Raw genomic sequence first — 26624 nt, 5'->3', positions numbered from 1 at the left:
TATTAAATTCTATAATTAGGTTGACAATATAGCTGTATAGCTAATTAAATATTTGTTGAGTATTCACTTACAATGCCTGTCCTTTCCTTTCCATTTTCGCCTTTCTCCCTACTCACCAAGATACAATGATTTTCAATTCTTCATCCATGTATTCTTACCTTTGCAAATGTTTTGTTTTTGCTTGAAACAAAGATACTTCCCCCCATATCCCCTTTAAACCAATTCATTCTTTTCAAGTGGCTCTTCCTGAGCACCTCAATCTCTGACAGTCTCACTGTGTAGGCAAGGCTCACATTTTAGGCTATACTGACCTCCAACTTGTGTTAATCTTTTTGCATCCCAGTATGCTGATATTAGAGGTATGTGCCACCATGTCAGATTCCCTTCAATTTCATTACTTTAGTTCTATTTGTCTTACCATGATACTTATGGCACCTTAATAACTGACAGTTTACTGACATACATTTCTTATTAGGCTACACACATCATGGGGACAGTGGCTGGGCCAGTCTCATCCATACTGTCTCAACAAAGGCATGGCGCTTGACACAAATAAGTACCCCTTTTATAAGTGCATTAATAATACAGACTGGGAAGACATAAGATTCCTAATGGTACATAAGAAAAGACAGTAAGACTTCAAGATAATTGCGTAGGTACGCTGCCAAACCTGGTGACTTGAATTTGATTCCTGAAACCAACATAAAGTTGAAAGGAAACTTACTCCACACAGTTCTTCTCTGACTTTCACATGGGCATTGTGGCACACACACCTCCATATATACACATCATGTACCACACATAATAAATTTAAAAAATTTTAACTATGTAGACAGGTATGAATAAAAAAAAGCTACAGGGGTGGGAAAGTCATAGACAGGAAAAAACTTCAAGAATATAGAATCAAGAGCTGAGAGTGGTGGTGCACAGATTTAATCCCAGCATTCAGTAGGCAGACAGAGGGAGGTGGATTTTTGTGAGTTTGAGGTCAGTGTTTTCTACATAGTAAGTTTCAGGAGAGCCAGGGCTACAGAGACTCTGTCTCAATAACAAACAAATGAAATAATAATAATAAATATAAATATCACAGATAAAAAATGTCAAAAAGAATGTTGAGGACTTCCAAATGTGAAAAAGTCTCCGCTCAAGGAAGAAAGAATCTGAAAGAATTCACTTATTTGATGTGGAAAAAGGTACTTCCTGTTACTTTTGCCAAAGGGAAAGATTAAGACAGAAGCCAAAAGGCAGAGCTGAAGTCCAAGTAGAAGTGAGAAAATAAGTGGAAGGTAAGTTGAAACAAAACTACTATTCCATAACCTTTCCAAAGAGAAGGAAAAGGATACTAGAGAAGACAAGGCTACAGATGAAAGTTTTGTTTTATTCTACTTGGTGAAAAAAGATTGCATATGCTTTGTATATACTTGACAGTATAAAGAAAAGTACTAGCTAATAAGAAAAAGCCTGAGATACCAGAAAGAAGAACTTCATTTAAGAAAACAAAATCAAGCTACCACTGTGGCATTTGATTGGAATCCCAACTATTCAGGAAACCAACCAACCGTTAATTTACTTACTAATGGTTCCAATGGGTAAGAATAATGACAATGGCAATTTTACTACAGTAACAGTATATTTTTAATCATTTTGCTTTTATTATTAGATATTTTTGCTAATCTCTTATACTGACAAGTTTGTACATTTCTCTCTCTTTCTCTCTCAAGATTTATTTTATTTATATGAGTGCTCTGTCTGCATGTAAATTTGCATGCCAGAAGAGGGCATTGGATCCTATTATAGATGTTTGTATAGCCACCCACCGTGTGGTTGCTAGGGATTGAACTCAAGACCTCTGGAAGAGCAGGCAGTGCTCTTAACCCCTGAGCCATCTCTCTAACCCTCAAGTTTGTAAAAAAAAAAAATTTTTTTTGAGAGACCGAATCCCCCTATGCATTCCAGGCTTGACTTAAAAAAAAAAAAAAAAAATTTACAACATGGACCAAGCTGTTCTTGAACTTAAGAGTAATTGATCCTCTTGCATCTAACTCCTGAGCATTTGGACTTCCAGGCATGTGGCATCACACATGGCCATATAAACTAGTTTTATCATGAGTATGTACATATAGGAAAAACATACCATGGAGGAAACAGCACTATCAGTGGTTTCAACCACCCAATGAAAACCCTGGATTTGGGGCAATTGGAGGCATTGCTGTATACCAGCATCATTCTAATAATTAAGTGGCAGGCAGCACTGTAACCTTATGCAAGTTACTCAAAAGATGAAGACTTATTTTAAGTAATTAAAACAGTGGTAATACCTATCTGCCTTGAGGAGTTGTGGGAGCTAGCAGTGATGTAAAAGACACCCAAAACTATTATTATGTAGTAACTGCAGCTTCTAGGAACAAATGGAAGCTACAGTTCCTGCCCTTAAAAGAGTATGCAACAAGAAGGGTATGCAATAAAAAGGGTATATAATAAGAAGGTGCTATTGAGATACTATTTAGACTCTTTTACTGTAAAAGTAATCATGTAAATATCTTATGTCCATTCCAAATGATTTTAATTTCATGTTAAAATACATAGCTTTCCTTACTATAGATCTTAGATTTCCTAACTAGACTTGCTAGCTAGCCAGTCAAGATGAATTGGTGAGCTCCAGGTTCAGAAAGAAACCTCAAAAAAGAAGGTGGAAAGCAATAGAAGAAAAGTACCTGGTGTTAATCTCAGGCTTGGGCAAGCACATCTTCACATACACATGCACACTGCACACACATGCATACAATTCACACACACACACACACACACACACACACACACACACACAAATAAGAACTGTTCTGCTTGGCCTTTACAGCGTTTGCCAATATTAATACCAAACAAAAATACAGACTTTTGGCTTCTCTTGAAAAACCATAAGATCTGACCAAATCAAACATATTTATTATACAGCTGCCTGATCTCTTAAGAGTGTTCGGTTGCAAAAAGTACCATTCAGCCAATCTCAATGATTTGCATTACACAGGTGGTGCCCATTTTGCACCTGAGTTTTCAATCCCAGCACCAGGGTTGCAAGATTGAGGTATTTTTGTGGAACAGGAGAAAAGAAAGACAAAAGATTTCTTCCCCAAAGCTTAAAGACCAAGAGAGTAAATGAGTGGTCTTAATTTTCTTGATTAAACACCTTTTGCCACAGGCAAAATTCAAAAGATACTGCTATGGGCTGTAAGTACTTCTATTATCTTCAACACAAGAACAAAAATGCTCCCTGTTTTTAAAAAAAATGAATAAACTTTCACAGACTTATCAGGTTCTTGAGAGTTTTGAAGATTTTAATAACAGCTTTTTTTTTTTTTTTAAAGCTAAATGTGGTGGCTCAGACCTGTAACCCCAGAACTTGGGAAGCAGAGGCAGGAGGATCAGGAGTTCAAGGTAATCTCTGGCTGCACTGACAGTTTCATCCTAGATTACATGACACCCTGTTTCAAAAATTAAAACAAAGCCCTTTTTATATTTAAGAATATTAAAATTTGGTACTCAAATTAGCTAAGCCTGATGGCTCAGGCCTAAAATACCAGCTGCTAAAGGAGTTCAAATAGGAAAATAACAAATTCAGGTTCTACCTGGGCTATATAGCATAAGTTAAATAAAGGCCCACCTGGAAAACTTAGTAAGACTCCATCAAAAAATAGAATGGATTAGGGCTATAGCTCAGTGGCTCAGTAGTAAAGCACTTAGTCTAACAGGTGCTAGGCCCTAGATTCAATACCTAGCACTGCTTCTCCCTGTCCCCAAGTATGTGTACACACATGTTCAAAGCATATGGTTAGCAGCATTATTTACAATAGCCAAAGGAAAGGAACTCAAATACCACCAAGAAGCAAATGGTAAGGTCCACATGATGATTCAATTATTCAACTACAAAAAGGAATGAAATACTAAATAAATCTTACAACATGGATAGACCTCAAAAAGAACATTCTGGATTGAGGGTATAGATCACACAGGAACACTTGTCTAGCATAATGTTCAAGGTCTTGGGTTTAGTCCTTAGAATAAACAGATAAATAAAAGAAGGTTCACTGGTAAGGGATCAGGTAAGAGTTTGCAGTATCAACCCTCTGACAGCCACACAACAACTAACACATGTGTGTATGGTCACTTTGAACAAATGGTGTTCATTTAGTTTTGCTTGAGAAAGTTTGGTTACACATGTGGATGATGGTAGCCTTAAACTCTCTTGCCTCAGCCTCAGTAGTGCTGGGATTACAGATGTGCCATCACACCCGACTAAATACACTGTTTTTAACAGTCACAGTAATTAATCTATGAAAGTTTATTAAATAAAAGACAACAATGAAGATTCCTCTTTCCTTACGATAAATAATTCAACTATGGCACTGTTGCAGTAAATCTCTTGCCCATAGGAAGTCCATAGAAGAAAAGACACAAGTCAATAAATATCAAATGAATGCTGCATGCCTAGATCGGGCAGATTTACCATTAAACTACACTATTCCCCGGCTAAGAGAGCTCTTAACAACTTGCGGTTTCCTAGGTCAAGGTCTTCTTCGTCTTCTCTCCTTCCACCAACTGCCCTCTCCTCCAATGGCTCTTCTCCTCTTCTCCTCTTTTCCTGCCTCTGGCTCCTCCCACTCCTCTTCTACTGCCCAATCACTGGCTGTAGCCTTTATTTAACAAATTTGATTGGACAGAAGGTTTACAAGATTCACTCCTCCTTCCCAGCCCCTCCCAGGAGTGGAATTACCATGACAACAAGAGGCTAGGGCTATCCACCACATGCCATGAAGGATTTTAATTAGCTAAATAAAACATTATTATTATCATGATTACCACGACTACCACTACCACTACTACCACCACTACTACTACTACTGTTACACATGTATGCATGAAGTGTGCACCAGTGGTACAGAAGCTACACTTGCCCATGTGAGGTCAGAGGACAACTTTGTAGAGTCAGCTCGCCTTTCACCTTTATATGGGCCCCAGAGCTTATTGCCAAGATTGTCCAGAAAATGTCCTTACCTGTTGAGCTATTTTGTGGGTCCAATAAAACTTTTGCATGATCAGCAGCATTACTCTTCATAGGAAATAACCACACAGTGTTCATAATGGTGATTTGTAAATATATTAAAAATTACTTAGGAAGTCTTAAGATGGGGAAAATCAGTGGTAAGAGGAGAGCTGTGGATCATGCCTATTACTCTCAATATGTAGGAGCTAAGGCAAGAGAACTACCACAATTCTGAAGCCACTTTAGCCTACAGTGGGGAAACTGTCAAAAAAGAGATGGATGAATGGAAGAGATAAGGGAGGCAGGTTGGCAATGTAGCTCAGCTGGAGGAGTGCTTGTTTAACATACATGGAGCCTGGGTTCATTTCAAAAGAATACACAAACTGGGGATAGTGGCCAACAACATGGAGGTAGAGCAGTTGTGAAGCACAAGGATCACAAATTCAAGGTCATGAGAATGTTGCAAAAAAGCAAAGCAAAACAAGAACCAGTCTCCATCACATACAGGAAAAAGGAAGGAGGTAGAGAAAGGTGAGAAGGCAATGACTGAAGATAAGATGAAATATAAGCTCATGTCCTGAAGTACACTCCTTCACTCTGTCCATCCTGCTTTCCATCCTGCTAATAATGCCCAATCCTAGAAAACTAACCACTCATCTTCAACATTCCTAAATCCAGCTTCAAAGTTTTGATGCAGAAAAATCAAAGCATACAGACTACAACTTCTATGAACTCATAACCTTCCTCCAAAGCAACATAGAAGCCTTTCATAAAAAGGTATTCTTTGTTCTCGTCAGCTTTCCTAGCAATTCCTCACAAGCTATCTGCCTCTTGTTAACTAAGCCTGAACTCAGAACTTCATACATGCTATGCATGCTTTTACAATATGTAAGTGTGTTTGTGTGTGGAGGGGGGAGGGGGGAGAGACTCATTAAATAATCTTAGCGGAAGTTACATTTTTTTTCTTTTTCCCTTTTCATTCATTCATTCTTTCTTTCATTCATTCATTCTTATTTGTTTTTCAAGACAGGGCTTCTCTATGTAGTCCTATAACTTGCTTTATAGATCAGGCTGGCCTTGAACTCAGAGATCCTCCTGCTTCTGCCTCCACCATCCAGCTCTTTCTTCCTTCTTTCTTTCTTTCCTTCCTCCTTTCTATCTTTCCTTTTGCTTTTTTTTTTTTTTTTTTTTAAGACAGGATCTTACTATGTAGCTCTGGCTAGCCTAGAACTGGCTTTGTAGACCAGGCTAACCTCACTCACACTTGTGTCTTGTGTTCCCAAATTCCTTCTGCTGTTGTATTTCCCAGTACATAGTGCTGACTTGTATCTTTTAGCTTTATTTAGGGAAGATAGTACATAAATAAGATAAATTGTATGTTAATAGATGAGACCACACCAAGATCATTTTTTAGTTATAAGTAGAAAAGTTTAAGAAGTCTTAATCTAAACAATCCTACTTGTTAATACAAAGTAACTTTTTTCAAATCAAAATCAACTCATTAGGCAGATACACTAGCAACCAAATTCCAGCTCTTGACAGTTTCAACTAACAAGTGATAAATTTCTGTGAACTTGCTAAAGTAGTCAAGTACAAATAAGTTAATAAATAACTAGAAAGACTGAAGTAAATTCAGTACTACATTAATTATAACTAAAATCAGCATCTAGAGAGAAAAAATGGCTCTAATAAGAGACTAGGTTACAATAGAAATTTCTGACTTCAGTTTGATCTCCAGATGTAACATAAAAGAAGGAAAGAATTTATTTCAAAACACTGTCTTCTGACTTCCACATGTGTGTCATGGCACAGCCGCCCCCTGCCATCATACACATAATAATAATAATAACAATAACAACAACAACAACAACAACAACAACAACAACAACAACGATTTTACTTTTCAAAGCCTTTTGTTTGTGACAAAGTTTCATACAACTCAGGCTGCTCTCAAACTGACTATGTAGTTGAGGATAACCTTGAACTCCTGATTTTCCTGCTTCTGCTGGGATAATAGGCATGAATCATGAAGCTTGGAAAGCTTGTGTTCTTTCACTATACAAAATGTAATGTTTTGAGGATTGGAAAATGGCTCAATAATTACTTACTTAATTGTTTTTCCTGAGGACCTAGGTTCAATTCCCAGCACCCTGGTGGCTTATAATCATCTGTAACTCTAGTTCCAGAGGATCTAAAGCCCTCTTCTGGCTTCTTGCAGGCACCGTATGTATATGGCACACAGACTTACATGCAGGCAAAATGCTCATACATATAATTTAATGGTGTATTTTCTTCCAATAATGAACTTATATCAATTTACCATCTTTCGTCCCCATCTCTACATACTAGTCAGTTTTAGGATCAAACCAGTCTTATATTCTCAGAATTACTGGTGGCATTAATAGAATCCTGGATACTATAGTGGTGGAAACAGGAGTATTTAAAAGTTTAAGGCCTAGCACTTGTGAGGCAGAGGCAAGCGGATTTCTGAGTTCGAGGCCAGCCTGGTCTACAGAGTGAGTTCCAGGACAGCCAGGGCTATACAGAGAAACCCTGTCTCGAAAAACCAAAAAACCAAACCAAAAAAAAAAAAAAAAAAAAAACAACAAAACAAAAACAACAACAACAACAACAACAACAACAACAAACAAAAACAACAAAAAGTTTAAGGCCTGACTAGGAGAGCATGGACAATCCACTAAGACTGTCTCAGAATAACAAGTGAAAGGAAAGGTGGCACGTAAGTCAGGGGAAGCACTCACAGTAGTTACAGGAGCTGTGACCATAATACAAGTGGTGAGTCAAGTTATCTAATTGGCAAATGTCATTTCATTTCAGCTCCCTCCTCAGATAATTTACTATAACATGGGAAGAGAGGACTAGGCAAAGGTCTTATTTTTTTTTTTTTAGTAGTTGATCAATAAAATAACTAACATTTGTCAATTATTCCATGCATCCATATTTAGGAAGTACACATATACAATCTTCAAACTGTATCAAAATCTAGAATTTGTTTGGTATGGGCAAAAATATAACTAGAAAAATATATATTTGAACCTGGAATTTTCTTTTCCTTTTTGTTTTGTTCAATGGTCTCATTCAACAGCTGACACTCTCAGGGAATTCACTGTTAGGCCAGGCTGGCCTTAAACTTTAAATCCTACTGCTTCAGTCTCCTGAGCAGCTGTATTTAAAATTTATGCCACCAGATCTAGCCATTTATAAATACAGTTAAATACACATGTAAAACTGCTCTCTACAGCACTGTTTAAAAAGAGAACTGCAAACACCCTAAATGTAAATGTCGTCAATGTAAGAGTGGTAAATAATGACTCAAACATGTCATGATAGAATGCAGTCATTACAAACACAGATTTGGACCACATCAATTGTCCACACTGTAACAAACTGTTTAGTAAAGCAGGCTATAAACAGTGTAAAATTATTACAAAAAAAAAACCCAACCAAACAAACAAAAACCCTAGGGCTGGAAAGATGACTTGCAGGCTAAGAGTACTTGAACCACGTACAACTAGCTCTATCAGAAAACCAACTTCAGTTCCCAGTTGGGCATCTCATAACCATGTTAACTCCAGCCCTAGGGGATCTGACTTGCCCTTCTGGCCCCCAGTGACACCTGCACACACATTCATGAACCTCCACTTCCCACACATACATGTAATCAAATATAAAATAAACCTTTTTTTTTTTTTTTTTTAATTCTATTTAGCAGACAGCCAGGGCTACACAGAGAAACCCTGTCTCAAAAAAAGCTCAGCCACTATCCCAGCACTAGGGAAGCAGAGGCAGGAGGGTCACTACAAGTTCAAGTTCAACCTGGTCTACACAGTGAATTACAAGCCAGCAAGGACAATATGAGATCCTGTCTCAAAAAGAAAACAAGAATCCTATTTATGTAAGATATAGATTGTGTGTGTGTAGAAAGAATATATTTGAGAAGAAATTTTTACTTTTTTCTTAATATGTTCTTATTGCCTAAAGACTGTTTTGTCTTGTACTGAGACTGGGTCTCAATATGCAGCTCTTACTGGCCTACAACTGCTTTATAGACCAGGCTAGCAAAACTCAGAGTCTGCCTGTCTCTGCCTCCCAAATGCTAGGATTAAAGGTATATGCTAGCATGCCTAACACATCTAAAGATCTATAATAAGTATCTTCCTTTTAGTAAAAAGTACAGTTAAGTTATGCTCCATTTATAAACTAGAGGATGTTCAAATGTACAAGGAAGGAAAAAAAACAGCTTTTAGAATTCAGTTATTTTGAGGGATGTGGGGCTACCCACCCACCTCAAAAATATTAATTCCTCCTGTCAAAAGGAAATACAAGAACAAAAAGTGAAGCAGAGACTGAAGGAAAGACCATCCAGAGACTGCCCCACCTAGGGATCCATCCCATCTGCAGACACCAAACCCAGACACTATTGCTGGTGCCCAGAAGTGCTTACTAACAGGAGCCTGGTATAGCTGTCCCCTGAGAGGCTCTGCCAGAGCCTGACCAATACAGATGCAGATACTCATAGCCAACCACTGAACTGAGCCCAGTGACCCAATGTAAGAGTTAGGGGAAAGACTGAAGGAGCTGAAGGGGTTTGCAACCCCATAGGAAGAACAACAATATCAACCAACCAGACCCCCCAGAGCTCCCAAGGACTAAATCACCAACCAAAAGAGTACAGATGGTGGGACCCATGGCTCCAGCTGCATATGTAGCAGAGGATTGCCTTATATGGCATCAATGGGAAGGGAGGCCCTTGGTCCTGTGAAGGCTTGATGCCCCAGTGGAGGGGAATGCTAGAGCAGTGAGGCAGGAGTGGGTGGGTAGTTGAAGGGGGGCACCCTCATGGAAGCAGGGGGGAGGGGCAAGGGTGGGGGTTTGCCAAGGGGAAACTGAGAAGAGAAATAACATTTGAAAGGTAAATAAATAAAATAACCAATTAAAAAAATAGGAAAACAAAGGAGAATTCAGTTAAGTATACAGCCATTAGTGAGCAGAGATGAAGGTATAAAATGACTTATCACATAAAAATGTTAACAATGGTTATTTCTATGTGACAGGATTATATATTGTCTCTTCTACTTTTTATACTTTATAATTTTCACAGTAATCTTTCTGCAATAAAACAAAATGCAAAACTTGAGAAGCTGAAGCAGGAGGACAGTCTCCAAAGAAACAAAACTAGGCTGGGGATACAGCTCAGTGGTAGCCTGCTTAGCAGGCACAAGGCCCTAAATTCAGCCCCCAGTACCAAAATAGAAACAAACAAAAAGTCCTAAGTTCAATTCCTAGCAATATTCTGCCCCACACACAAATTTTCTTGGGGTTGAGAATATAAGTAGTAGAAGCATAAACCTAGCACATCTAAGGTTTTAGGTTCAATTCCAAGCATACACATTTAAAATTTTAATTTGGGGACTGGAGAGATAGGTCAGAGATTAACAGCACTGGCTATTCTTCCAGAAGACCCTGGTTCTATTCCCAGCACCCATGTGGCAACTCACAACTGTCTGTAACTCCAGTTACACTCTCACACAGACATACATGCAAACAAAATAGCAATACACATAAAAAAAGGAATCATAAAAAAGAGCTTAATTTTGTTATGATCTAAAAAATAAGCTTTAATTTTTTTCAAAGACTTTTCTGTTAAAAATATTAACTCAAAATAACTTCCCCCCCAAATTGTATTTCCTTTGAATAGATTCAACTTTTCTTTGCAATGCTCAAAGCAAAATATATTCACTTAAAAAATATTTATAGGCATTAGCACAATGAAAAAAAATTATATATTTCAGACATAGTAGCACAAACTTGTAATCTTAGCACTTACATGAGACTAAAGCAGAAGGGCCATGAGTTAAGAAAGAGGGCCAGCCTGAGCGAAAAAGTGAGGCCCTGTCTCTAAAAGAAACAAAAATTCATATAAACCCTCATATAAAATTATCTCATATAAATTAAACAAAAATTTTATTGTTCGTATAAAACAAGCATTAAACCACCCAACAGTGCCCTTTAACCAAGGCCTTCAATAAATATAATTATAGCTCAATTTAATTTAACAATTATCCAAGGTCCTCATTAACCACATCAATGTCTAATTAATGATATAAATACAAGCACAAGAACACCTTTTCGAGACTCAGTAGAGCCTGAAGTTTCCATAGCTACAAAAGTATATCTCACTTCACTAATGTAGATTTTCTTCTTTCTGGCTCACTGTCACAATTCTGTGACATTTATTAGATAACTGCAAACCTCCTGCTATTATTAAATATAAACATTTGCTTTCTACAAATCAACAAAATGAATCAACCATGCAATAGTGAAAAAATTACTTTATCCCATCTAAATGAGGCTAATACACCTACTCATAAATTTTTCATAAAGTCATCTAAATGGCTTCTCAGATTTTAGTTTTGATTATTAAGTATGTAGTACAGTAACCAGGGTTCATGCCTGAAATCCCAAAAGTGAGGAGGCAAGAGTCAGGAGGATCAAAAGCTTAAAGTTATCCTTATAAATAGTGAATCTGAGATCAGCCTGGGCTACCTGAAACTCAGTCTCAAAAAAAAAAAGATGAAGAAGAAGAAGAAGAAAAAATAAAAAGGAGAATCAGTATGTCTCACTTAAAGCTTAAAAATTATGAACATTTTTTATGGTAAGATATGTATTAAATTTATACTATCTTAGCCGTTTTTAAGTGCACAATTCAATGGCATTAAGTAACTTCACAGTAATATACAAACATAACTTTTAGCCATACTTTGTCTCTGTTTGGCTTGTTTCACTTTGATTTTTGTTTCTTTTGGTTTTCCGGGGCAAGACCTTATGTAGCCAAAGCTGATCTTGAATTTCTGATCCTCTTCCTGTGTCCAACTCCTAAGTGCTGGGTTTATAGACATATGCCATTACTGGCTTACTTTCTATGTTTTCAAAGTTAGTATACAATGTGGGAAGAATCAAAATTTCCCTTCTGTTTTAGGGTAAATAATACTCGACTATTCTCATATGGAACATACTTTGTTTAGCCATTACATGTATTCACAGATATCAGTTGTTTCCATCTTTATTTTTAATTTTGAGCCAGTCTTACTTTGTAGTACAGACTGGCTTCAAACTCATATTGATTTTCTAGCCTACTGAGATTACAGGTTATGTGCTACCCTGCCAGGCTTTCTGTTTGAGTGAATGAACTAGGGGCTTGTATATGCTTGGCAGGCACTCTACCACTGAGCTACATTCCCACCCTTTTCATCTTTTAATTATTATAAAAAATGTTGGTAGTATACAAGTATTTACTTTAAATTTCTGTTCTCATGTGTAACCACAAGTAGAATAGATGCACTGTCTGAGAATTATGCTTAACCTGTTGGACTGCCTGTTGTATATAGCAGCTGCATCAGTCTACATTCCCACAGTCAAAGTAATTTATATTCCACAATTAATATTTTATTATTAGAGCTAGCCTTCTACAAAAAAGTATATAAATCCTATTGTTTTGATCACAATATTTTAACTTTTCCTATACATGTTATGCATATATGTGTGCAGTGATATAATTCATATACTATAAAAAATTCACCTATTTATTTGGGATTTTATTAATCATTTTATTTGTTCACATTTCAAATGCTATCCCCTTCCCAGTTACATTTCAAATGTTATCCCCCTTCCTGGTTCCCCCTTCCCCCAACTCTCCCATCCTACCCCCTCTCTTCCCCCCTCCCCTTTGCCTCTATATGGGTGCTCCTCCACCCATTCACCCACTCCTGCCTCACCCCTCTAGCACCCCCCTATGCTGGGGCATCAAGTCTCCCTCCCGTTAATATCAGGTAAGGCCATCTTCTGCTACATATGTATCTGAAGTCCTGGCTCCCTCCATGTATATTCTTTGGTTGATGGTTTAGTCCCTGGGAGCTCTGGGTGGTTCAGTTAGTTGATATTGTTCTTCTTATGGGGTTGTTATCCCCTTCAGCTCCTTCAGTCCTTCCCCTAGCTCTTCCATTGGGGTCCCCAAGCTCAGTCCGATGGTTGGCTATAAGTATCTGCATCTGTATTGGTCAAGTGCTCTCAGGAACAGCCATATCAGGCTCCTGTCAGCAAGCAATTATTATGGGGGTTTAGTGTCTGCAGATGAGATGGATCTCTAGGTGGGGTGGTCTTTGGATGGCCTTTCCTTCAGTCCCTGTTTCATTTTTTGTCCCTGTCTTTCCTTTGGACATGAACATTTCTGGATTAAAATATTTGAGATGCATGGGTGGCCTCATCCCTCTACTGAGGGTCCTGCCTAGCTACTGGAGGTGGTTTCTACAGGTTGTATCTCCCCTTCGTTGAGTATTTCAGCTGAAGTCATCACCATCAGCTCCTGGGAGCCTCTCGTTTACCTGGAGTCTGAGACTTTCTAATGGCTACCCTAGTTCTCTATCTCCCTCTGCTACATGTTTCTATTCAATTTTCTGATCCTCTGTACTTCTCTCCTGTCCTGGTCTACAAAACAAGTTCCCGGACAGCCAAAATTATACAGAGAAACTCTGTCTTGAAAAACAAAAACAGGCTAGCCTAGTCTACAGAGTGAGTTCCAGGACAGCCAGGGCTACACAGAGAAACCCTGTCTGGAAAAACAAAAAAAACAAAACAAAACAAAACAAAAAACAACAACAAAAAAACAAAACAAAAAAGAAAAACAAAACAAATAAACAACAAAAAATGTATTCTTATTTCACATGTATGAGTGTTTTGCCTATATGTATGTCTGTACCACATGTGTGCTTGGTGCCTCTGGAGGTCAGAAGAGGGTGTCAAATCCCCTTAACTGGAGTTACAGATGGTACTGAGCTGCCATGTGGGTGCTGGAAAACAAACCCAAGTCATCTGAAAGAGCAGTCAGTGAGTGTTCTTAACCACTGAGCTACCTATCTAATCATGTTTAACTTTTTGAGGAAATAGCCAGATTTTTTACAATGGTAACTTCATAATTTTATACTCCCACCAGTAGTGTATACATCTCCACATGTATCTTTTGTTGTTGCTGTTGCTGTTGTTGTTGTTGTCATCGTTTTTTCTGATTCTTTGAGACAAGGTCTTATTATGTTAATAAGACCTTATTATTATTATAATTATATTAACACAATTATTATAATATTATATTATTTAATTATATATATTTTTTTATTTTAAATTATATTATAAATTTAAATTTATATATTTTTATTTTATAATAAAAATTATAATATAAAATATAAAATATAAATAAAATATAAATTAAATTTATATATATATTTTATTTTAAATTATATTATAATTTAATATATAATATAATAATATATATTATTAATATAATATTATATTAATTAACATAATTATTATAATATTATGTTAATAAGACCTTATAATAATAGTAATTATTATTATTATTATTATTATTATTATTATTGAATCCAAGCTGATTCAAACTCCTGAGTTCAAGCAATCTTCCTACCTCAGTCTCCTGTATAGCTGAGACTACAAGTATGTACCACAATGCTTGCTTGGCTCATCTTTTTGACCACAGCCATCCTTGGAAGGGAAAGTTGTTTCTGGTGATTTTAATTATTTCCCAATGTTACTGATGCAGAATATCTCACATATATGTATTAGACAATTTATATACTTTGTTGGAATTTTTGTGCTAAAATATTTATACTTAGCAATATTTATGAATAACTATTAAAATCAGTATGCCCTTAAATATAAGTAGTTTATTAGTACTAAAGTCAATGTGTCCCTAAATAAAAAGTACACTGACTAGTACAAGTAGGATTTTGATGCCTTACTATATAGAAATAGTTCTCCTAATCAATGAAACAAAGTAGTCAGACTTTACTCACTCTGTATTGATAAATGCTTGCTTCATTTGACTCACATTTTATTTTTAATAGGATTAATTCCTAGGGTGCAGCTCAGTGGTGGAATATATGCTGAACATGCAAATATGAGAACTTTGGTTCAATATGGAGCAACACAAAATATCAAGTAAGTTTCTTCAGGTTACTTTCTTACATGTATTCTGTGGCACGCCTGCCCACATAGATACACAATTAGTTAGTGTAAATAGAAACAACATATCCCAAGACTTCTCATCACTACCCCATTGTAAATAACAGCAACTTGTTAGCTTAAGCCTACATTTGGTTTACAGCCACTGCCACAGGGCACACTTAAACATGTCCTATCTTATTAATTTATAGAAATGACTGTAATGAAGCTTTAAAATAAACATACTTGTGTAATAAAGCCTCTATGGACAGGCATGGTAGTGCATGCCTTTAATTCACTTGGGAGGCAGAGGCAGTTAGATCTCAGTGATTTCAAGGCAAGGCTGGTGAGTACACCAAGATAACCAGGGATATGTAGAGACCCTGTCTCAAAATAAATAGACAGATAGGTAGATGGCTCGATACATAGACAGGCAGAGCCTTTACCAAAAAACTTGGGGTTTTTTTCCATATTGTTAAAAAGCATTTTAATGCCTAACATCCTAACTAGCAGTATAGAATTTAGTATGTATGACTATTAATCAAATTTTTATTTTATTCAAGATCAGAATTTTCTACATACAGTTAAGCAAAATATTGTAAGTACACATGTAAGGAGAAAAGAACTCATATTCTGTGCTGAAAATTTAGGCCAGTCAGTGCAATGTGTGCTTAGCTTGCACAGGGCCCTGAGTTTGTTCCCCAGTACTGCATAAAAGTAGGTATAGGGGGCATAGACCTATAACCCCAGAACTTGGGAGGTAGAGACAGAAGAATCAGGGTTAAGTTCAAGGTCATCCTCAACTACATAACAAGTTCAAAGCAAACCTGGACTATAAGATATCCTGATTCAAACAAAAATTCTTCCTATTGTTTTACCTTTATGAAAAGGAGAAGTAACTTAACTCCAAAGAAAATACCCTAAATGTTTATAGTAAAGAAAACTGCTGTGATTTCCCTCAGGTAGGTTCTCAGAGCCACAGTAGCATATTCTAATAAAGTTCAGAGAACTTTCAGGAGTTCAGGAAACAAACAAACAAACAAAAGACCCAGAAAGAAAAAGAACTACTTTCTGAGGCTTCTATTCTGTTGCGCATCTCTTCTCAATTTCATTTTGTCTCTGACACATACCAGCAGAAATAAGAAGCAGAAACAGATCCCTATGATGCTGTAAAAGTACTGCCAAAGAAATCAAGTGCCCTGGCTCAGCAAGACTAACAGCTAGGTGATGTGAGTTCCATCCCTGAAACCCATGGTGGAAAGAGAATCAACTCCAGAAAGTTGTATCCCAGTCTACACAAGTATGGTAAACAATGCATCTACATCATCTTCATATACGGAGACAACAATAAAATTAAAGTTAGAGAAAGAGACACACACACAGAGAGAGAGAGAGAGAGAGAGAGAGAGAGAGAACTCAAGTGCCTTAAGCATTCCCCATTTCTAAATGTCTCTATAGGAGATAGCTTCTGCTTATTTCTTTTCCTGCTTTTTCACTTCTAAGCCTGATTTCTAATTTGCATATATTCTTACCTTTCTTATTCTATTATTTTCTATCATGTTTTAAACCTCTACTATACAACTAGGACAATCTTATTCTTCTTTTGTTTTGTTTTTGTTTTTCTGTTTGGGTTTTTTTTTTTTTTTTTTTTTCGAGACAGGGTTTCTCTGTGTAGCCCTGGCTGTCCTGGAACTCACTAGCCCAGGCTGGCCTCGAACTCAGAAATTCACCTGCCTCTGCCTCCCAAGTGCTGGGATTAAAGGTGTGCGCCACCACCACCCGGCTTTTCTGGTTTTTTTTTTTTTTTTTTTTTGGTTTTTTTTGTTTGTTTGTTTGTTTGTTTTGTTTTTTGTTTTTTGTTTTTGTTTTTGTTTTTGGAGACAAGGTTTCTCTCCATAGCCCTGGCTGTCCTGGAACTCTGTAGACTAAGCTGACATCGAACTTACAGAGATTCTCTTGCCTCAGCCTCCCAAGTGCTGGGATCAAAGGTGTGAGCCATCACACCCACCTTCACCTCTTTCTTAATCTGTTCTTTCATTTCTTAGATGTTTTGTTTGTACTGAACGTTGAACCTACAACCTTGAAAACACTGTACTAATGTAATGATACACTCCCAGCTCATCTCTCAGACTTTTATTTTGAGACAATGTTTCATAAAGTTGTTCAGGTTGGCTTTGTCATCTTCCTGCCTCAGCCTCACAAATAATCTATACTACCAAGGCTGGCTATTCATTTTATTTGGCAAACAAGACATATCAAAACAAATGTCTTGGAAATAGTGTACAGAATGTCTAAGAAATAGTGCCTTTTTGCTTAGATGATTCTTTTTTTTTTTTTTTTCTTTTCCTTCTTTTTTTTCCTTTGGATGGAAATCATGTGCAAAACAGTGCCCTGGAGACCATGAGGGGATGTGAGGTCTCCTGGAACTGGAATTACAGGTGGTTGTAATCCACTTTATAGGTGCTGAGAATGGAGCTCCCTATCCTGTGCAAGAACAGTAAGTACTCTTAATTGGTGTGTTCGTGTGGGGGTGGGGAGAGAAAGATATTTAAAAATAACATGATTTCTAGTTAGGGGGCTGAGTTTGAATATAAAGTGAATTTTAAGATAGCCAGGACTACACAGAGATTCACAATTGCAGATTTTATAACTTGTTTTCTTAAAAACTTAAACTGGCTGGACATGGTGGGGAACACCTGTCATCCCAGCACTGAGAGACTGAGGCAGAAGGGCTAAAAGTCTGAGACAAGCAAAAGAGGAAAAGTAACAGCAGCAACAGAAGCATGACTCTACAACTGATTAACTATGTGATTCTAGGTAAGTTATTAATGTCTATATGCCTCCATTTCCTCATCTCTCACCTGGGATAATTGCTACTTAACATCTCAAAGGGTTATACAAATTCTATAAGTCTACTGGGATTCCGTGGCTAGCTAGCACTCTAATCCCAGCACTCAAAAGAATGAGACAAGAGAACCAAAAGTTCAAGAATAACCTTGGCTGTGGGATCACGCCTCAAAAAAAGAAAAGCTGGAGAAGACAGCTCAGTAGTTAAGAGTACTACTGGCTGCTCTTCCAGAGAACCCAGGTTCAGTTTCCAGCAACCATATGGTGGCTAACAGTCATCTGTAAATCCAGCTCCAGAGGATCTGATACCCTCTTCTGGCTGCCTCATGCACTACATGTATGTGATGAATAAGGCATTCATGCAGGCAAAACACCCATTCATGTAAGATAAAAATGATTTATATCTCAAAAAAAAATGTTTAGAGAGAGAAATAAATGAACATGAGTGGATTTAGTGGCTGGGGAACTGACTCTATAAGTGCTTTTTATGTAAGCATGAAGACCTAAGTTCAAAGACCCAGCAGCACCCACTTAAAAAATTACATGTGCCTATAATCCCAGCACCAGAGAGGCAGTCAGCCTAGGCAATTTAGTAAATTTTAGGTTCAGTGACTTTCAACAGGAAAGTAGGACTGAGGAACTTCTGGGCTCTATACAGAGATACACACATGCATATATACACACTCATGCACACACACAAAGAGAAAAGAATTCAGTGAATCATGAGGCCAGTAAGGTGGTTTAGCAGGTAAAGGTACTTGCCACCAAACCTGTCAGCTTGATTGTGATTCCCTAGAATCACATGGTAGAGTCACATGGTAGAGAGCAAGAACTGATTTATGAAAACTGTTCTTGGAACTCCACAGAGGTACTATGGAACACATGCCTATACAATATATAATAAGTAAATGTTTTAAAAAGAATTCAGTGGCAAGCTCTTAACATACAATACTCTATAAAAATTTATGTTCAACAATTTTTCCCACTGTAAATTTTTTTTTAATTTACAATCTGTAGCCTGAAACTCATTAGCTTTGTTTCCATCTCTGCAACCTTCCTGCCTCACCTACTTGCTTGGACTGCAATTTTAGTGCAGATTACAAAATACTTATACACCAGAAACAACAGCCTCCTAGTATATTCCATCTTGCAAAGACAGCAAAGGAAAATCGAAAGAATAAAGAAATTAACTAGAATATATACTTCAGAGTATTCCAAAAATTAATTCAAAGCTGGGTGGTGGCAGCTCATTCCTCTAAGAGGCAGAGGCAGACAAATCTCTGTGTGTTCAAGGCAAGCCTTGAACTCTGGTCTACAGAGTGAGTTCCTGGATAGCCAAGGCTATACAGAGAAACCCTGTTTGGAAAAACCAAAACAAAATAAAAAACATTAATACAAGAAACCAGGGCAGGTAGAATATGCCTTTAAGGCCAGCACTCAGGAGGCAGAGGCAGGGCAATCTCTTGAGTTCAAAGCCAGCCTGGTCTACATAGTGAATTCCAGGCCAGCCAACACTACATAGTAAAACCCTATCTTAAAACAACAACAACAACAACAACAACAACAACAACAAAAAGAAGAAGAAGAAGAAGAAGAAGAAGAAGAAGAAGAAGAAGAAGAAGAAGAAGAAGAAGAAGAAGAAGAAGAAGAAGAAGAAACGGAGGAGGAAGAGGAAGAAGAAGAGAAGAAAGAGGAAGGGAGGAAGGAAGAAAGAGGAGGAGGAAGAAGAGGAAGGGAGGAAGGAAGAAAGTGGAGGAGGAGGAAGAAAGTCAAAGAGGGGAAAAAAGAGAAGAGGGAAGAGGGAAGAGGGAAGAAGAGGGAAGAGGGAAGAAGAGGGAAGAGGGAAGAGGGAAGAGGGGAGGGGAGGGGAGGTCAAGTCACCAAGAGGCTGGAGATAGCTCAGTAGTTGAAAGTACTAGCTGTTCTTCCAAAGGAGCAGAATTAGTACCCCAGAACACATGTACATCACATGGCTCACAATTACTTTTAACTAGCTCCAGATTTGATGCCCTCTTCTGGTCTCCTTAGGTACCCACAAGCACATCTGCTTACTCGTACACACTTAAGTAAAAATGTCTTAAAAATAAATAAAATCTTGGAGTTAGAGAGATGGCTCTGAAGATAAGAGCACCTGCTATTTTTGCAGAGGACTGGGTTGGATTCCCAGCACCCACATGGTGCCCTCATCTAACCTATGAGAGTACTACACACACAGTGTAGAGAGATAGAACATGCAAGCAAGATACTCATGCACATTAAGTATATCTTTTATGTTAATAATAATAATAATAAACAAAATCATTTTAAAAAGAAAGAGTTTACCATAATGTGAAAGTGTTTATGTGTGAAATAATTACAATATTTGGCATTTATTTTTAATAACCCATTTATTTTTATGTTTAGGAAACAGAAGGTAAAAAGAAGACACTGAAAACTGTTAGAGTTTGGTGATGGGTATACAAAGACTCAGCATCTTATTGTCTCTGCTTTTATACATTATATAAGATGTATTTCTTATAGGCCAAGACAGCTCTATAGGTAAAGGCACCTGCCACAAGGCCAGACTACTTGAATTAAAATTTCATGTGGTGGAGAGAACTAAATACAATTGCTCTCTGACCTCCATGGCAATGCATGTATATGTATATGTGAATATACACAAATAAATGTAAAATTTCTAAAATTAAAAGCTAAAGTTAACAATGGGCAATATAGATGTTAAATATTGTTTAAAAATATTAAACAAGCAAATTCATGATATATTTAGTCAAAAATCCAATATATATAGCTGGTAATTAAATATTATCTGTTGGCCTGGCGGTGGTGGCGCACGCCTTTAATCCCAGCACTTGGGAGGCAGAGGCAGGCGGATTTCTAAGTTCGAGGCCAGCCTGGTCTACAGAGTGAGTTCCAGGACAGCCAGAACTACACACAGAGAAACCCTGTCTCGAAAAACCAAAATAAATAAATAAATAAATAAATAAATAACCAAAAAAAAAAATATCTGTAAAAGGGTGATCCTTTGAAGACATCTTGTCAACTTAAGTTAAAAATTAACATACAGGTACAAGCATGTAATATGCATATTAAATGGCTGTATTTCTATAAACTCATTAAAAATATCTCCTTAAAGTTGGACAGTGATCAGGTGGTGGCAGCAGTGGTGGCAGCAGCAGCACATGCTTTTAACACCAGCATTTGGGAGGCAGAGACAGAACTCTCTGTGAACTCCAAGGCAGCCTGGTCTATGGTGTGAATTCTAAAACAGCCAGGGCTACACAGAGAAACCTGTCCCCGGCCCCCGCCCCCCCCCCAAAAAAAGCCTACTTCCTTCTTAAATAATTAACATATATTTTTCCTATTTTCATCCTGCCTTCTATCTTTCTGATTATGATACTCTCCAGGTTTGTAAACTAGGAAAGATAGGACAGTGCAGACATACATGGTCTCATATTAGCCACACTTCTACATGCCTGTAATCCAGCACTTGCAAGACAGAGGCTGGTGGATCTCTGTGAGTTTGAGGCCAGCTTAGTCTACAGAGTGAGTTCTATGACAGCTGGGGTCACACAGTGAGACTGTCTCAAAACAAAGCAAAACAAAAAAACCACAAACAACAACAACAAAATACTAGTCTTGAAAAACAAAAACAAAAATAGAAAACTTCTAAAAATGTCTCTTCTATTTGGATTGTACTTTTATAAAAGTATCTTCACACTAATTCTCTCTCTCTCTCTCTCTCTCTCTCTCTCTCTCTCTCTCACACACACACACACACACACGTACAAATATAACCAATAAATATTTGAGAATATTTTATATGTTCTAAATCATACTGTTGAAACAATATGACTGATGCTAAAGTAAAAAAAAAAAAAAAAACTTTTAGGGGGACTAGAGAGACTGGCTGCTCTTCTAGAGGACTTAAGCTTGACAGCTCACAACCATCTGTAACTCCAGTCTCTGGGGATTCAACACAGATCTTTCTGAGATCTGTGAGCACAAAGTACACACATGCTACACAGACATACAGGCAAGCTAAACACTCATACACATAAAAACAACAAAAACAAACCCCCTAACATTTATAAAATAGCTTCTTAAATAAGTAACACATTTACAGTATGTTTCTACTTCCTAACAATCTCTGATTATGATATCCCCTGCTAAGGCTCAGTGATACAACACTTGCCCCATTTTTGAAGCCCCAGGTTAAGTCCCCAGTACTGCTAGGCAGGCATTGTGGCAGACCCCTCAATCTCTGCACTCAAAGAAGAGGCAGGCAGATCTAAGTTCCAGACCAGTATACATAGGGAGTTCCAGGCCAGAGGTACATAGTAAGACCCTGTCTCAAAAACCAAAAATAAGTAAATAAATAAGTCCCTAGTACTGCTCAAAAATATAATAAATAAATAAATAAAGCCAAACACTGTAACTAAGCATTTTAATACACATTAGCTAATTAAGGAGATACCTACCTTTGTAGAAAGAATAATAAAGTTTAGGATAGTAAAATCACTTGCCCCAGGTCACAGTGCTGAAGAAGTTGCTAAACTGGTATTCAAACCTAAGCTGAATTACAACACCCACTTCCTCCACTGTATCTACAGGTCTACCTATCTCTAAGGGAGAAAAAAGCTATACTGAAGTGCTATGAAAATATTTAAAGCCTTTTTCAAAGAGATCATAAAGTACTTGTTATGTTACTGGATACATATATTTCATAGTAGCACTTGGCTTTTCAGTAAGTAGTACTGAATAAGACACAGAAAGCATTGTTCCTGCTGATGTTGAACTTTCCCCCCACACCTCTTACTTTCAGCTTGTTTCTCAGCTCTATACAGTGGAGAAATTAAATTAATATCCTTGATATCTAATACCAAGACCCTAAAATTCAAAGATGCTAAGTGTAAAGTCTAAAAAATAAATCTATCAAAACAACGTGGAGTAAAAATATTTACTACAACAAAGAAAATGTTTTTTAAAGCAACTGTCATCTGTTTAAGGTACATATCCTATTAACTTCCCCAGAACTTTCTTGGAGCCTTTTTTTTTTTCTAAACATCATTCCTGTTAAGTAGTTTTTTTTATCCTTACATATAACAAAATAGAAATAACATCAATACTTGGTAAATAAATTATGTATCATTTTAAAATTTACAACATCCAAAAGTTTTCTGTTTGGAATTTTAAAACTAAGTATGTGTTTGGTGTCACTGCTGTATTTATTAACTTATCATCTTTATATTTGAATCTTTTCAAATTTAGTTTGTGTTTAAGAACAATTTAACTGAAATACTAAAGTAGAACACCCAACACATAATTTTAAGTGATCCTAAGGGATTTTCCCAAGGCCTCTCAAATCAGATACAATGGCCTGCAAGCAATTCGTACACAGTAATGAAATCCACTGAAACATTTAGCTGCTCTAAAAGAAGGATCAGGCTCCTTAGCAAAAAAAAAAAAAAAAAAAAAACTACATTGTGTGAGTCTGCAAAGTTTCCCACTCTCCCACTTCAACTCTGTCTCAGAGAAGGCCTTTGCACACTAACACAATATGCTGTAAAATGGCACTTTGCTGACCTTCCAATAGTCCAGCTCTATGAAAATTCTGTGATGGGTGTAACTTCAGAGAATCTGAAAAACACAAAAAGCATTAAGTACTTTTTATGCTGAATGAGAAAAAAATGCCAAGGATAGCATACATCTCTTACATAACTATTATGTATTTTTAAGAGCCTAAGCTCATATTAGTTTAGTCTGTTCCCTGCAAAAGGAAGGTTGGGTTGCTTCTACGCTGGTCTCTAAAGCTAAACTTAGATTTTGATAAAGCATTTGTTTCATGGAAAATTATCTGATGATTACTGCCCAAATGGTATTACTGTCTTGACTATTTTTAGCATCCAATTGTGCACTAGCCCTATTCTAAGGATCATCTCTTGATATTTTCTCTTCCTTCTGACACTTCAAACTATAATATTTCTAAGCTACTTCAGGTAATATCTGAAAAACATTCTACAGGATAGTGACTGCCAACTAAATTCATCAAAGCAACAGAAAATGGCTTAACAGTTATTAAATAGGACTCTGTGTACAAATTCAACAGTCTATAAAGTCTAGCACCTTCCGGGGTAAACCATATCCCTCTTATTCACTTAATACAAATATATTAATGCAAGGCTAAAGTCCTTCTCTACTCCAAAAAGGTGACATTTTTCTGGTTGGTTTGTAATGCCAAAAATAAGAGAAATGCTGGATTTCTCGGGAAAAAAGGTTCACATGGTATATTTTTTAAAAGAACTGTCCTTTGCCTCCTTCCACTGGTATAAGAAATAGCGATGAGCACAGATGGGGGGGGGTATTTTTGATTTGATACCCCTTGTAAAGGAAACCTGTTCTGACACATTCTTGTGGTGTCCAGTGTAGGAATTTAACCCCAGCAGAGATCACCTCAAGTATTAATGTTTTAGATGCTGGGAATCCCCTGCAGGCCTTAGCCAAAATAGTTTTAAATGGGAATCTCTGTTCACTGCCTCCTCTCTGCACGAAGCCCTTGAACAGCAAAGAAGAGAATTTTTCTCAAAGGGCAGGACTGTGCCGGAGCCTGGTACTCCAGGGAGAGGAATACAAGTAATCCAGGGAGGGCACCCCTAGCTTTGTAAAAGACAAGTAATTAGAATGTCACGGAGGTGGAAAGAGAGAAAAAAGACTGGGGCCTTTTCCAGGCAAGAAGATGACGAGGAAAGGAAGAACGCCTGGCCGAGGGGGGCCGTCCCGACATGGGGAGGGAGTGGACTAGGCCGGGGAGGGGGGGGGGGTAGAACGACCGCGCACAAACAAGACCAGAAGGAGAAAAAAAATGGTGACCCTGAGCTCGAGAGCCCCTTGGGGCCACGCAGCCGGGCGTGGGGCAACTTTGCCAAGGAGGAGAGTCCGGGGGACACGAGCCGCGACACCTCGACACCCCCCCCCCTCGGCGGCTCCAGCAGCCGGACCAGTGGGGTGATTCCCTTGCCAGGGGAGGACTGGGCCGGCAGTCCGCCGAGGGTGGTGGAGTCCGGACCCGCCGACCGGCAGGTTGCGAACCTCCGGGGCCGCAGAGGACTCGGGGGGCGCGCGGACCCTGAGCCCCCCGCCGCCTCACGCTGCGCCGGGGAGGGGGCGCCGCTCGGCAGCTCCGAGATCACCCCGGGCCCTCCGCGGCCAGCCCAGGACTCTCGTGAGGGGCAACCCCGCCGGAACCCGGCCCCGACGGGGACCCCCCGGGACTCCGCGCGCTCGCGCTCCCCGCCCCCACGCCCCACCCCCCACCCGACTCACCTCGAGAGTACAGGGACTTGGGCGATTCCAGGTCTAGGTCCGCGCTGAGCAATGAGATGAAGTCCGAGGGCATCGCAGCTCGACCCAGCCCGGCCCGAGGGCAGCGGGAGGGGGGGAGCGGCGGTGGCGGCGGCACCTCCTCTCCGGGATCCGCGGGCACCGAACCGGGGGCGGCGAGACGAGGGCGGCAGCCGCTGCCTCCTCCTCGAGGGCAGTCACTTCCCACCCGGCCGAGCGACGAGAAGGGCGGCGGAGTGGAGAACAACTCTGCGGAGTGGTGAACTGACTCCCGGTGAGTCCGGAGAGAAGAAGGTTCGGACGGGGAAGGGGAGAGGGAGAGCCAGCGGGTCCGTTTCGGGCTTCTCCTCAGCGCACACTGACGGCCACCGCCACCGCCGCCGCCGCTGACAGGAATCTGAGCCCCGCCCCCTCGTGAGGCACTGCGCACGCGCGGAGGGGGGGAGCGCCAGGAGCCCGGAAGAGCCGGGCGGCCGACGGAGGGCGGACAGGCGCGCCACAGAACAGCATCAACAAGGGCTTCGCTTCCTGCCGTCGCTGCCGCGGCTGCTGCTGATCCCGGGCTGGGAAAGGGCCCCGCCAGCAGGGAGGGAGGAGGGAGGCGGCCTGGCTTCTGGGGCCCTGAGAAGGGAAAAGATTTTTACCACGACCTGGTGGCGGCGAGCCTGAGGCGGCCAGCCCTCTGCACCGTGGTGTACGTAAGAGGGCTACAGACCCTGGGGGACCTAGATGTCTGCAAGGAGGGGAAAAGACCTCCAGAGACTTGCAGCGATCGAGGCCCGCACGCTTGAGCTCGCACAGGGGAATGGAGTTCCACGGCATGGACAGCAACCCAGCCCTTCGGGGTTTTTCATAGCAGTCTCTGCAGTGAGCTGGCCAAGGGACTATCAGACTCACTTTTTAATTAACAAAGGACAAACCATACTCTTAACACACCCGCACCACGAGTTATTCAGTTTTGTGTGTGGATTTTTTTGTTGTTGTTGTTCTTCTTCTTCGTGTTTTGACTTTCGTTGGCCCTCTCTGGCCTGGAGCTCACTATGTAGATCAGGCTGGCCTCAAACTCACAGAATTGTGCTTGCCTCTGCCAGGCATTGGTTCTTTTTAATTCAAATATTTCCCTCAGGTTACCCACACCATATTTATGGCGACTGCATTTACCTATTTAGACACGTGATTTTGTTATGTAGGTCTAGTTGGCCTACAATTCACCATTTAGATTTAGACTGGCCTCAAATTTAGGGCAGTTCTCCTGACTCAGCCTTCCAGATGCTGGGATTACAGGAGAGTATCACCATGCCTGGCTTTGATTTTTTTTTTTTCTTTTTTTTTCATTTTATGTATAGTGAATGCCCAAATTTACTCCAAA

The 26624-nt window shown here is 39.1% G+C and overlaps 1 protein-coding gene across 5 annotated transcripts in view; it reads right to left on the bottom strand.

Moving 5' to 3' along the window:
* The window catches only part of Nfat5 (nuclear factor of activated T cells 5), a 77331-nt gene extending 51680 nt beyond the window's left edge, over nucleotides 1-25651 (bottom strand). For 3 of the 5 annotated variants that reach the window (XM_034522226.2, XM_034522227.2, XM_076915838.1), the window contains exons 1-2: nucleotides 25238-25651; nucleotides 23501-23554 (exon numbers count right to left, since the gene is read on the bottom strand). In XM_034522226.2, the coding sequence (XP_034378117.1) occupies nucleotides 23501-23554; nucleotides 25238-25310 (127 nt within the window). In that variant the 5' untranslated portion in view covers nucleotides 25311-25651. The remainder of the gene's footprint in view (nucleotides 1-23500; nucleotides 23555-25237) is intronic. The other 2 variants (XM_034522228.2, XM_076915841.1) reach the window with 2 other exon arrangements.
* Between the last annotated feature and the right edge of the window lie 973 nt (nucleotides 25652-26624).

This window comes from Arvicanthis niloticus, chromosome 18, assembly GCF_011762505.2.
Source record: "Arvicanthis niloticus isolate mArvNil1 chromosome 18, mArvNil1.pat.X, whole genome shotgun sequence".
Lineage (NCBI taxonomy): Eukaryota > Metazoa > Chordata > Mammalia > Rodentia > Muridae > Arvicanthis > Arvicanthis niloticus.
The sequence above is the reverse complement of the archived record's forward strand: the minus strand, read 5'-3'. Positions and strand labels throughout refer to the sequence as shown.